Genomic DNA, 14,264 nt, shown 5'->3' on the forward strand with positions numbered 1-14,264 from the left:
CCGAGGTTCTGTTCTTCAGTGCGAGGCAGTGGGAAACGATCTTCTGCTGCTGTCGGAAGTCAGGCTTGTATAAATCATTTGGATGTAGGTTTCGTGTGCACGCCTTGACGGCAGTCTATCAAAGCTAAATGAGCTCATTCGTCACTAAACTCGGCCTTTATTGAATTTATTTTAGTATGTGATTGATGAAGTATTTCAGCTTCTTTACATCATTAGGCTCATTATATGGATTTGTGTACTCACTCTCTGGATATATGCAGCATGGGCTGTTATATCCTGTTTCTATTAATACTTTTTTCCTGTTCACCAACTCCCTGTAATTCTTCCTTCTAAATGGTTTTGGTTGTGAGTCTGCGCAGGCTGTGTGCTCACTGGTTGAGAAACAACTGTTTTGAAAATCTCTGCAACGTCATCTCCACATATATGGTATAGGAGCTTCTTTTTGAACCATTATTGGATCCTCTATATTTCTCCAGGTTCCCCTTGGTAGCATGTTGACAGTCCCTTCATCTTATTGCCACTGGCGAAAGCTGAGGTAAAAAGAAATTACACAATTTGTTTTCCGGTAACTGTTTCCAAATTACGGCCTGCTTTCTGCTGGGCTTGGTGGATTTCTATATCGGGTAGTGAGTAGCAAACTTTGAAAATCCTAGTTCAGTAAAACCCAAAAGGTGTTAATAGGTGGACTGAAATATTCTTGTTACTACAGAGGAGCCTCGGGCATTTATAGAATTTCCAGCTGAGCTTCAAATAATCAGTGCACATCACTGGAAATAAACTAAATTGTGGTTATGCAGAACATTTAACTTTTTTTTTTTGTGCCTGATAATATTGGGCTGATAAAGAAAGGGCTCCTATAGTTCCTTTGTGCATTGGTTTCAGAAAAATCCAGAAACATACTTTTTTATAAAGTCTTTCAAACTGAATATTCCAAATTACATTTTAGTGATTTCTTGTGGAAGAATGGGGATAAGATGGTAATTTTTTATAGATAGTATAATTAAAAATAGTGATTGACCTTCATATGTGCTTCCATTGATATTGCTGACTAGTTGATTGCAAGCAAAATAGCATTATATTGGGTTATGATTCTTGTGGAAGTAAAGCGAGTTTGCAACCTGTTGGAGCTACCATTATGAAAACAGTCACCTGGCATTTAACAAGAGCAGAGAGAACTGACAGCATATACAGGTATTTACAGGTTCCCTGTATTCTTTTACCCCTCAATTGGCATCTTTGACAGACATTAGTATTATCTGTCAAGAACTCCTGTTGCTCTGACCACTCAGAAATCACATCTCCTACATAGGACGTGTAGGGTTTTGTGTGCCCCTCTGTTTCTAAACTTCAGAGACTGTTTGCAGTTGGAGTAACTGGGGCTTATTCACTTCCATCACTCATATGAACATAACCTAAACAAATCTTTCTCTTTTCATTTGTGATTCTTTGACATCTTAATAATATGGCTGCTCAGCCCTTCTAAAGCTGACGTAAAATTGATATCAATACTTATGATTATATTGGTGAGGTGAGAGGAGGGGTGGAGAGATTTTGGAGGAGGGTGTTCTGTAGCATTAACATGTACTAGTAAGCTGCAGTAAGTTACATTTTTGTTTTTGGATTTAGGTACACACTTTAACTATTGCTTTAGTTAACACAAAGAATAACAAAGGCAAAGATTCCCAGCAGAAAGCGGATCTATTCTCATTCTCAGAATTATTAGAATGTAGCCAACAGTGATAAATGCAAAGTGAAAATGTCTCTAAGTAAAGCAAAGATCACTTGTTCGGCTTGTTTGTGGCGCTGCTGGTAGCCCTTCCTGCAGGGTACAGGCCCATCCATCCTGGAAGAGCTGATCAATTCCCGGCATGTCTCCTAGCCTTGAGCTGCTGCGGCAGGCCGCGTCATGTATCTGCTTAGCTTGGTAGAAAGCAAGAAGGAAGCATTTACGCTCCACAAGAGTGCAGCTTGACAGCTCGCAGCTAAGAGCAGCCTACCACTTCCTGATTATCCCTTCTTATTTACAGCATTACCAAGAGTAATGACAGGCTTGGGGGAAATCACATCTCATCAGCTGCTTTAATCCCTTACCCTAAGAACCAGTTATGACTTCCAACATCTCAGCAACGACAGTCTTTAAGCTTTTATCTGCTTTTTAAGAGGTTACACGTGACTGCAGCAACAAAGCTTAGAACTCGGATGTGTGGTGTCCAAAGCTGGATTTACATGTAAGAAAAATAAAGTAAAATCCTATATCTGACTGCCGATATATGCCGACTTGTTTATAAAGATGCAAGTTTTAATTATGTCCCCAGGTCCACTAGTGTTTTGGATGAAAGGTGAAGCATTCTCATGTTTACTAGTGTGTTACTTCTGTCAGGTCATTGATTCATGTGGTAGTGATGTCAGGAGAAGGTTGACAGCCCCATGGCCTGCAAACCAGGTTATAGTTGGAAACTTCCAGATTTCTGTTCTCTGGTTCACACATTGCAATGCCTGAAAATGGAATAAGCTTGAAAAGTCGCTACATTTTAGTATATGAGTTCCTACCTAAATGTGGTTATTATAGGATTAATTACACATCAGGAAATCATCCTTAGTGTTATGTTATCTTTAGCTTTGCTCCATGACATGGTTGGTCATTTTCTGAGAACCATCCCAGTATCAATAAATTTTGTAGGTGCTAAATGTCCCCTCTTTAATTTCTGTTTCATATCAAGCTATATTCATTTTTATGGTATTACCTGCTTACAGATCTCAGAGCTTTAGATACAGGAAGGCACATCTCTGAATGACTGTAATCTGTAACTAGATGTTTTTCTGGGATTCACCTATAACCCAGGTTTTTTTCAGTTTGTATTAAGATGCAGCCATGGCCCAGATTGTGTCATGTATATCACAGTGCACCCATAACACAGGTTTTGTTGTGTATATCATGGTGTACCCATGACTACAGGTTTCCCCAAATATATCAGGATGCACCCAGGACACGGGTTTTGGGATGTATGTATGTTTTCTGAATAATGAAAAATCTGTAAGAATCACCCAACAGAGCATAGAGAGGAGGGGGATGAATCGCTATTCTGAGCTGTGTGTATAAAATGATGTGCATCATTCTAGTTCTGCCAATTTTTCGTCTCCTTTATCCTGTAGTCTTTTTGGTAACACAGAAGAGGAGTATGTTCCGGACTCTGAGAGTGTACGTTTGCAGCGGGAGCTTCACCACCAGCCACAGTGCTGCAGCCTGTCCCAATGTTTTCAGCTATATACTAAAGAGGAGCAGGTGAGTTGTTTTCTTCACTCCCTAAACTGTTTTGTCATGCAATCTCAACACATTTGAGTTTTTTCAAAGTAATGTCCAATAAATGTCTCCATATTTGAATAGATTTTAGTAGGTTTCCACCATTTCTGCCAGCTCACCCCCGTTAAAATGGTTTCTCTTCTTGTTCTAAAGGAAACTGTCAGGATTATAAATTTGTATTTGATGGGGAAAAGTGGAAAAATGTAACTTCAGGTCCACTTAATAATAAATGCAGTTTAAACCCACTCTCCTTTTCTCCTCCTGTAAATCCATTGTAAAGGCAATTTTCAGCTTTAGGACAGTGTCCCTGGTGATGAATTGCAGAACTTCCTAAAGTGTGAACACAAGCACCCGACCAAGCTCTTACAACAGAGTCTAAGTGCCCCATATGGAAGCTCTGCATCTCACATGCATGGTGCACATGTAAACAAATTTAACGTGATCTTTGCTGCTGAAGTGTATGTCAGCTGGCACTATGGTATTAAGCACATACGAGGGAACACGTGGACATCCGTAGATCAGGGCTTCTGTTTTCCAAGGCAAAATCAGATAGAATTTATTTGTTAAAACCTATGTATATTTTAGAATTCCCCGTTCTATTGTTATTCAAGTAGCGTTCTGTTACATCTCCCGACAACTATGGATCCATTTACTATCTGCTTTCGTAATGACTGTTTTTGAGTCATAAACTCGTGTGAGTTTCCTTGCTGTTGGAGGGATAACAAAAGTCAATGAGTGATTCAACCTGATTATGTGTTCAGTTCTCACTGGGCTTCGCTTTAAAGTACCCCTGCTGTGAGAAAAATATCTGGGCTGCCATTTCTAGCTTTGTGAAAGCGCTAATTGTCTCTGTCTTTGGCTTCATAAATTTTTGCACATCAGTACCATGACAAAAATTCCGCATTTAAGACATGAAATTTTAAAAAACATCAGATTCCCTCATCGATTTTAAAGATGGAGAAGCCTTACTTAATGAACTATTTCCCTGATAGAGGTAGCAAGGCTCATATTAGTTTCATCCTAATCTATAATCTATGTGTAAAGTCCTAGTTTATATAATATGATCTTTAATGTTGTTTCTACTCTCAATGCAAATATTAAAGTGAAAGCCCACATATTTATCACCAGACAGGTTTACTCTAAAGATTGCTGCAGGTGCCAAACTGCTCGCATAATGAAATGTAGGGTTTTTTGTAGAATCAACAAAGAAATTGCATTTTGTTCCTTCTCTACTAGATCATCATATTGTCACCCACATAGAACATAAAGAAGTTTAATGAATATGGTGTGTTCATTTTGTGTGCATGCTGGATCCTTCAGTTCTATGTATAGTTTCAGGATGTTGAAATGAATAGAACTTTAATAAAATAGGCACAAAATAATTTAAAAGTGTCCAGTAGTTAGATGTTTTCAGTAACTTGTGAATGATTTAGTCAGGCCTATTGATCATTTTTCAGTATTTGCATTTGCTGCCCATGCTTTATATGTAGTGCTTGTAGATCCGTCTGCCTGACTGCTTGTGCCGCCTATTTGCAGCTGGCTCCTGGCAATGCCTGGCGCTGTCCTCACTGTAAACAGCTTCAACAGGGCAGCATTAAACTCAGCCTGTGGACTCTGCCTGACGTTCTTATTCTACATTTGAAGAGATTCCGACAGGTAAGTTGGCGCTTTCTCTGCTATTTATGACTGTCAGCACAACAGATCTATACCCTGGTGTAGATCTAATATAGATCTTCTGCTGGAGAAACCTGCTGTCTGTGGCTTCATTACCCTTTCCTTTGCTTGATTTATATACTTTTTTTCTGCCAGATTAACTTCCTACAACAGTTTTACATCTACTAACGTAACTAACAAAGAGTTATATTATAGTTTATCATTGGTTCTCCATGGGTCTTTTCTGTGCTAGTATGGCTGAAAGGTGCTTTTAGTGGTTTATTTTTTAGTGGATAAGTAAAGGAAACCCCAGACTCACTATTTGGACTGCACAAATTACTATATAAAGAACACTTTTAAGCTGACTTATTATTTCTTACATATAAGCTGACAGAATCTGATTGTTAGGCATTCATTTCCAGTGTAGTTTTGCTTCTCTTTGAGCAAAGTTATCTAAAATAAAACTTAAATAAAAAACAAAAGGGTAAATCGTTCAGAACAACATTATGCCTTGGATACACACAGGGATTTGAGTTTAGATTTCTGTGTGCAGCCACAATCACCGAGCTTTCTATAGTTTACCAGATCTCAGCCAAAAAAAAAACATGGCTTCTATAATACTGTAGGGTCTTCTTTGCTCTGTTCTAGGCACAGTGTGCTTATCCCCTTCCTCTACATTGCCCTCAGTAAAAGCAAATGTTCACAGTAACAGATCACAATTTTAGCTAAAAGTAAATTGTCAGGCCTTGGTTTGTGCAAAAAATCAGTGCAAAAAATAAAATTGGATAAATTGTCTAAATTTAATGCAGGGTATGTAAACCCAAAATCTGTTTGTCAGTATATGAAATCATCAACCATTTTAAAATAAATGCTAGCTACTGTTTGAAATGTCCTCCCACCTTCATATGTCTAAAGATTATCTATAGGTAGTATTTAGCCTTATGGTTCATAATTTATTTTAGAATTTAATTTTTTTTCATAGTTTTGCTGAGATATTTTCTATACAGCTTTTCCTAATAGTAGCAAATACCCATTACCACAATTTATGCAGAGGAGATGTTCGATTTACTGGCTCGCTAGCTAACAGTTTCTGCTTTCACCACTCTTGTATGCACCAAACTAACACACTGATGTTGCCTGTATTTGTTGACTGTGGTTTCACACTGCTGAGTGTCGTTTACTGTAGCTGGGATTTATTCTATATTGTAGCATGCCTCTCACATTCAACAAAGGGACGACACAGTTTAGTCATTTACATCGCTTAGCTACCTAACATCCATAAGCTGAGGGCTTCCCTATATGAGTTTTATCTTGAGAAGGATTGGTGGTTAGAAGAGAAGATCTTGTAGATACTGAAGGGACCGACTAGAGCCCCAGGGAATCGCCTCCAATAATAGTCCATCAAATCAAGATTTCAGAGAATGCCTTGGACTTCACACACTTTACCCTGTGTAAATGATCCACATACAGACCACACCTTAAGTGGTCGTTTGATTCAGTGCCAGCTTGGTTGAGCAGTTTAAGAATACTCATTTAAGGCATTTGTTGAAAATTCACCTTGCAGTGTTGCAAACATTCCATTTGCAGTTGATACATTTCTGTGTGCCATGACTGTCCATTGGGTGATTTGCATAAGGAATGTTGTTGAACCCCAACTCCACAGACATTGGGTAAATTACCAAAGCTGCTACCCAATTTCATAGAGCAGCAACTTGTGACTGGGAATGTCCCTAAAAATATGTTGTAGTTCTATTATTTATCCTTTTCCTGCTTAAAGGGATCTTGAGTCTGATTGTTCTAAATTACTGGGCAGAGTTCTGTGCTTAAATTTTGTATTGCTATATGTGAGCAAATAACCATTTTTCTAATTGTTGTATCCATGTAGGATGCAGATCGAAGGGTAAAGCTTCAAAACATGGTCCGCTTTCCCCTGATGGGGTTGGATATGACCCCTCATGTGGTGAAACGCAGTCAGAGCTCTTGGAGCCTTCCATCACATTGGTCACCTTGGAGAAGACCATATGGCCTTGGCCGGGATCCTGAGGACTTCATATATGATCTGTATGCTGTATGCAACCACCATGGAACCATGCAGGGTGGTCATTATACAGGTATTTATAAAAGAGATTCTTCTTGCAGCACCAGGTAGAGGTGGAGAACATCTGCTAAAAAAATGTTTTCTAAATGGTTATACAGGCTGTTTCTTCATTTTGATAAAATTATGCTGTTTTTCCTGAGAGTAAAATGGATAAAGTTGTTTATAATATAGTTATAACCAATTTTAAAAAGCACAGAAATGATTTATTTTCCACCTTACCAGCAGTATTTACACACACAAAAAAAAACGTGTACAAACTCACGGTGCATGCTGGTTAAAACTATATGGGAGTCGTCCAACTGATATGAAATGATAAATGTAGCTCCTGTCTCTCTGCAACTATTCTTTTCCCTATTTGTAACACATAGCAAAACACAAGACAAAAATAAAAACATTTAGGAAAAAAATCATAAGAAAATATATGTTTAATTATATTATGTATGTATTTTAAAAATGTGTTTGTTTAGCTTTTGTCTGAATTTTCACTTTTTTTATAGTGGCAAAACTTGACAAGAAAAACTTGACCCGGTTCCTGCTGTAACAACTATGTTTTTATTTCAGCTTACTGTAAAAACTCAGTGGATGGTTTGTGGTACTGCTTTGATGACAGTGAAGTGCAGCAACTTGCAGAAGATGAAGTATGCAAGCCAGCAGCCTATATCCTGTTTTATCAGCGGCGCGCAGCAGTGCCATCCTGGTCAGCAAACAGTTCTGTGGCAGGTATGTTTTCTTCCTGCTAAATCATTGATAGTGAATGCTAACTGCTGTTATGTTAAAAATTCACTTTAGGTGAAGTTGTCCATTAAGCCCAACTAAATCTGAAATGGAGCAAGCTAGATTTTTAAAACCAGTGTGATAAATTTACATTAAAAATGTTTACCTTTTAGAATTTAACTAAAATAAGAACGACCATGATGTAGTTGTTCACATGTTAGCACAATCAGGACCGTTTATGCCTTTCAGCCTACTATGAACAGGTTGTGGTCCTACAGTTGTTCATTACCTACTGCTTGTAGCTACAAGTTTTGCTTGAGGGTTTAATGCAGAGATGCTAGGAAATGTAGTCTGGTGTCTGTAGGCCATTGCAGACATGCAGCTTACCTCCGTAAGTTTTCTCGGACTCATTTGAACTCCCAAACATTTATTGCATGCAATTGCGGCTTTAGTTGAAGGTGATTGTGGTGCGGTTCCTGAAAGCATCAAGCCACCTCTGACTGTGTGATTGCTTTTCCTCCTCTAAAAGAGAACTGCACTGCAAGGGTAACAGGTGTGAAATGTATTAGCTTGCGGTGTGGTTGCCCCTGTTGGGCACATAGTGGTTGCTTTACTGTAGGAGTACCATATCGTTCTTCCTATGTGACCCTCCCACAAATGTTTTGTAGTGAGTTTGCAATTACGTTTGGCCAATGAAACAAGTATTCTTTTCACTACGTTGCTCCTATACTGTTTTATTACCCTAACCACTTCCATCTGCTGCTTGGCATACAAATATTACAGTGCTGGAAAAACACACCAAGTGGTCCATTGAGTCTGCCCACATTAGATGTATTTTTGTTAAAGAAATGATGCTGGAGACCTTTTTTCACAGCCATCTTCTATACAACAGCAGATCCTACCTAAGCAAGAATATGCACACGCCTGAAAATTCTGTCCTCAGTAACATCTTTCACCAGCAGATGGAGGTGAAGGTTTAATTTCAGCTCTTGGTATTGTAAAACATTAGAACTGTAAGGGACATAGCATAATTTTTGTGTTTTAATTAGCCATTATTATCCCCTTCATAGATGTGAATCTTTTTTTATTTCTATTATTTGTTTTTCCTTTAGTGATTACTTTATTGGTCAATAAACCAAAGCAACTAAGGCTACGTACACATGTTCAATAATTGTTGTTGTAAAGGATCTTTCGCAATCCTTTCCAATGACAAAAGACTGAATGAGTGCTGTACACACAGCGCCATTCTGGTCTGTGGAGAGGGGAGCGGGGGAAAAAGGAGCGGCACCCTGCTGCACTCTCTCGCCTTCACTTGCATTGCGGTTGTTCGGCATTCAGGTACTGCTTTCTCTTTCTCCCTCCTCCCCTCTCCAAAGAGCAGAACGGTGCTGTATGTATAGTGCTCGTTCATGCATCTTTCAGTCTTTTGTGGTTGGAAAGGATTGTGAAAGATCCTTTCCAACAACAAAAGCCTTACCTGTGTGTGTAGCATAAGGAATGTATACCTTACAGTAGAATCATATCCAGTCAAATGTATTACTGTGCAAAATGTTGTTAGTAAAAATTTTTAAAGTTTTGCTTAAGTGATCATGGAAGCATATGATTCTGTGCCAAAGAGAAGTAGTCCTAAACTATATATTACTTCTCCATACCCAAAAGGAGAGAGTTTTCTTTTTCCCATTTTTTATTTTATCTTGTCTTTTGGTTAGGGAAAGGGGGAGCTCTTCTTTAAACCACTAGTTAACTGTTGGGGTGTTGTAAATTACAGCAACTTTTATGTGTATTGCATGAAAGACCGAAGGACAAAAAGAAGTTCAGTTTTGTCTAAATGGCATTGGTTCTGTTAAATATTGTCACTATTGCTCTCTAGAAATTCAGGTACATTTTTTTGTAATAGGTTGTAGTGTTTTATTTTTTTTTTTTCTATTTTCTGAACAGGTTCCACAAGTTCATCACTCTGTGATCATTGGATTTCAAGACTCCCAGGGAGCAGACAACCCAGTATTGCCTCTGCTGCCTCTTCTAGGAGAACTTCTCTGGCATCGTTGGCAGAGTCTGTGGAGCTGACAGGAGAGAGAAGCGAAGATGATGGTAAAAGAAATAACTTTAATACGTAGATTTAGGGTTCACTGCTCCCTAAACATGAGTTTTATTTTTAGTAGGACACTGGTTATTTGAGTAACCTTCCGGCCTTATAGGGGACTCCACTGTGTCCCTTGTCTGTCCCAAGCCACATACCTTTTCACACAAGAGTAATCAGACCCCAGGCACTACTAGCTGACTCTCTTCTATTGGCTGTAGAAGAATATTAGATTCTAGAACTGTCTAAATTTACTCTTTTTAACTTCGGAAAGCTAACTCTTACAGGTTAGTGAGTTATTCAACAGTCAGTGGATCAAAACATGGTTAGAACAAGCATAGATCTATTCTTCCCCACTGATGTTTCATCAAAAGTCCTCTGAGACCAACAGTTTGTAAAATGACATTGAAGAGCCAATTAGAAAACTTTAAAATAAAAGAAGTTTAGTTATTAAAGATCTGAATGGTCTGGCATAACATGGCAAAGCAGTCCTGTGTACACTTGAATTTGTCTTGGGGTTGTGGAAATAGCAGATAGTTTTTGTTTAAAGAAAAATGCAAATTTAAATAAATCTAAAGTCTTACCTTCAGCTGTCTTGCACAGTTATAAAGACTTCTCTCCTGTACTAAAGTTTTTAACTCTGATTTCACTATACCGTGAGCTTCTCACTGGGAGCAAGTCAGAATTCCCTCCTTACCTGGCTCAAGAATAGCCACCTGCATATAGGCTGCACATAGGGAAGAAAAGTAAAATCAGGGATGACAAAATATGAATAATAAACTTCAGCTTTAAGTTGTTTTAAGGCTATGTAGCAGTTTATGTCCAAAAAAAAATTAAAAACATTCTTAATCTAAATATATATATTTTTTTCTGTTAAAGGTGGCTTCTCCTCTCGTCCATTTGTAAGAAGTGTGCAGCGCCAGAGCTCGGGGCGATCATCAGTTACCAGCCCCCTGGTCTCCAATGAAAATGGATTTAGACCGTCATGGTCACTAGCAGCAAAACTGCATCTTCGGGCAGCCACTTCCTGCCGCCACCCATCAGACTCCCCTATACATGGTTCTTCACTTGGTAAAATTGGTGAGGCTGACGACCATGTGTCAACATCCTGTTTTGGAAGCCTTCGTAATCTCTCTGGCAGCTTCCACGATCACCTTGAAAATGTGAAACGTGAGTATCGGACATCATCTCGGGCTCCATTGGCATTAGCAGAAGGTGGTGCTCAACCTGAACCAGTGGTAAAAAAAGCTGTACCAGCTGAGTCATCTGGAAAGTCTGCAGCTGAGCTAGTGGGCAGGAACCCACTATTGGATCCTATAGATAATAATAACCATATCGCCTTTGTGGATCAAAGTGATTCTGTAAATTCTTCCCCAGTAAAAGAGAATTCACCGCAGATTGAAGAAGTACATAGTAAAAAACCTGTTGCCAGTAAAGCAACTGCAGAGCAGGGTAAAACAACACAAACAGAAAAGGACTCTCCTGCATCCCCCTCAGTGGCAGCAGGCAGTAATGGAAAACCTGCAACAAAAACAAAAAAAAGCGAAAGGAGTGAAGTTAAAACTCCCACACGTCGTTCATCCACGCAACAGCGGAAAGACCATGGGAAGCAACAAGAAGTTTCCACACCTGTGTCCCAACAGAGGCAAAGAACCTCGAGTTCCACCTCTAGCCACATCAGCTCCCCAGCACAAAAGAAACCTGCCCCAACTTCTAAGAACTCATCGGTGTCCAGCACATCCAGCAAACATAGAGCGCCTGAAAAAACTCTTAGCAGGGAGGCTTCTAAGGTAAGCTTGGGTTCAGACAAAGCCTCTGCAGGAAAACCTAGCAGTAGCACTACACGCACCGCACAACCCAAGATCAACGATTCTTCAGTGGATACTCGGACAGTTCGTAGTTCGTCTATGGCCAGCCTTCGCACTCCTCAAAGTACAGCTCGTTCTGTTCTCAAACGGGACAGCAAGTCAGAGGACAAAGGGCTGAGCTTTTTTAAATCTGCCCTAAGGCAGAAGGAAACCAGGCGGTCGGCAGATTTGGGAAAGACCAACCTACTGTCCAAGAAACCTTCAACAACCAAGAATTTGGGCCAGGAGAAAGCTGACAATTCTCCAACCTCACCAACAAAGGAGGTTGCCCCAAACCCCAAAAAACATTCTGTCTTACCTCAACACAAAGCCAAGTCTTCCCCAGATGAAAAACAAACCCACTCATCTCCCTGTACTAAAAAGACTTCTGATAAATACCTAAAAAAATTTCCTCCTTCAACAAAGCCATCATCTAAAGCTCAGTGACCAAGGGTGCAGGGACAGCTGTACCACATGTCCTGACTGGAGATGAATGCAGGAGAGCTGTCCCTGCTTACAGCTGTTGTTTGGAATGTATGCACTTTTTAAATTTTTTATTTTATTATTTTTTTTTTTTTACTTTGGGGGTTGAGGGGTCTTGTTCTTTTTCCTTTCCAGCTATGCTTACAGCATGGATGTTGACTTTTGTTGTGTTAAGGAATTTCTTTTACTGCTGGTTGAGTTGATTGCTGAGAATGCTTGTCCAACAGATGAACTCTATCCCTAGCTAGTCCTGCTAAAACTTGCCTGCTTGTTCTAACTCTCAAGAGAATTATGGGTAGGGGGTAGGGATAGTTTTCACTTTTGCCAACTGAATGCTGCTTTTTATCTCTACTATTCCTTACCAAAGCCTGACCATGACTTCAGCACATTGGAGAGCAGGATTAAGGTTAGTTATTTCTCAATTGAAGGATGACATTCCGGTTTTGGGGTTTCCTATGCACACTTAAGGGCAGTTTTGCATTTTTTTTTTTTTTTTTTAATTCCTTAAGGCTTCATAGTTCATGTCTTGTCCATCACAGGCTCTAGCTCTCCTCCATTCATAGGCTTATGTCACATCTAAAGTGGTATATATATATATGACTATGGTTATATTGCAAATGGTCTTGGCTTTTGTTGGTGTACTAAATTGATCTATAGCTGTAATTTAGTAACCAATATTGTAACAAGCAACCTTCCGCCTAAATCCATATACAGAAGTTCACTCAAAATCCTAGTCGATTCTTGGAAGGCATAGTATGCGTGCTCATTTTCTAAGGCCAAATACTTACCTCTTGCAGCTAAAACCCAGTATCCCTCCCTCTTGATGTGTAATATTAGTGTGACCTTCTCTCATGTAATCTGGAATTTATACAGCCTGATTCGCATGCTCATTCTTTTAAACCTAAAAACCCCAAGAGACAGTGGGCGTTGAATATCTACTGCCGTTCCCTTGTACAGGAAAGTGCTAGGCTTTTAATGAGCTTCACATCTGCTTTATAAACGTTTAATAGTAGCTGTCTCATAAGACTGATGGCTGCTGTAAAACGGCAGCCTGGGTTTGAATTATGTGCTTTATTTCTGTGTATAGGCAAACATGTTTAGTCAACGATCTTTAATTTGCTGGGACGTTATAGGTATTAATAGGTGGATTAAGTCAATAATCCCTTTTGCTGTCTGTTCACCGTACCGCCTAAGCGTTTAGCATTTAGTTCTGTATTTCCTCCCATGTTTTGGTTGACCTCAGCAAAGTTAAGAGAAGGCTTTGCCCAAATGTGATACCAGGGTTGACCGGCTACAAATCTAAAGACTAAGTTTATTAACTTTTTAATGTACAGCAAATGGTATTTTTTTACACAGGAAAGGTTTTGGCATTGTTTCTGTTCATGAGTCCATTGGTATCCAAACCAATGATATATGCAGAGAGCTTTACGTGCATTGGTGATTCCTGGTGATTGAGTGGAAGAATATGTACACACTACTTGTTTAAAATTGCAATAATACTGTGATGTGATTGGCACATGGTGGACATATATAATGTCTTCAACTGCCTGTTTTGTGAACCGGTTCATAATAACTCCAGTAGGAATTCATACTGTCTTTTAGGATCCCTGAGTGTACATATCGTGTACCTTGTGCACAAAATATTATGTTTTACAACAGCCAGTTGTTGCCATTTTCAAAGAGTTTTGCAGACTAAATTCTTGCAAAATATTACTACAAAATTCAGCCACAATGTAGAAAATCTTCTGTTTCACTTCTGTGTAGTAATATCTTACTATAACGTTTTTTTCAATTCCATGTTAAATCATTCAATTCAACAGGCAACAATTCAGAACAAACCTTTGCAATTTGCAAAATAGAAGAATGTGAATGTCGCCATTGCGACAACACAAGCAGCAATATTTGGCAAAATCACTCTGCTCAACTCTTATAAATTGTCCTTACCATGTGCTTGGCAAGAATTGGTAAACATATAATATGATTATTTTTTTTAAGGGGAAACTATAGTCTAGGATCACAAAGTTCTCATTAATAATATTTTATTATTTGCTTTGACTTTCACAGGCTTGTCATTGTAAATTCATCTAG

General features: G+C 39.0%; 1 protein-coding gene across 1 annotated transcript in view; it reads left to right on the forward strand.

The window, feature by feature from the left end:
- Nucleotides 1–12,641, forward strand: part of USP31 (ubiquitin specific peptidase 31) — a 39,614-nt gene extending 26,973 nt beyond the window's left edge. The window contains exons 11-16 of the mRNA XM_072417809.1: nucleotides 3,154–3,283; nucleotides 4,838–4,957; nucleotides 6,840–7,065; nucleotides 7,614–7,772; nucleotides 9,705–9,857; nucleotides 10,726–12,641. Of these exons, the coding sequence (XP_072273910.1) occupies nucleotides 3,154–3,283; nucleotides 4,838–4,957; nucleotides 6,840–7,065; nucleotides 7,614–7,772; nucleotides 9,705–9,857; nucleotides 10,726–12,140 (2,203 nt within the window). The 3' untranslated portion in view covers nucleotides 12,141–12,641. The remainder of the gene's footprint in view (nucleotides 1–3,153; nucleotides 3,284–4,837; nucleotides 4,958–6,839; nucleotides 7,066–7,613; nucleotides 7,773–9,704; nucleotides 9,858–10,725) is intronic.
- Nucleotides 12,642–14,264: the final 1,623 nt, after the last annotated feature.

This window comes from Pyxicephalus adspersus, chromosome 7 (assembly GCF_032062135.1).
Source record: "Pyxicephalus adspersus chromosome 7, UCB_Pads_2.0, whole genome shotgun sequence".
NCBI classification, from domain to species: Eukaryota; Metazoa; Chordata; class Amphibia; order Anura; family Pyxicephalidae; genus Pyxicephalus; species Pyxicephalus adspersus.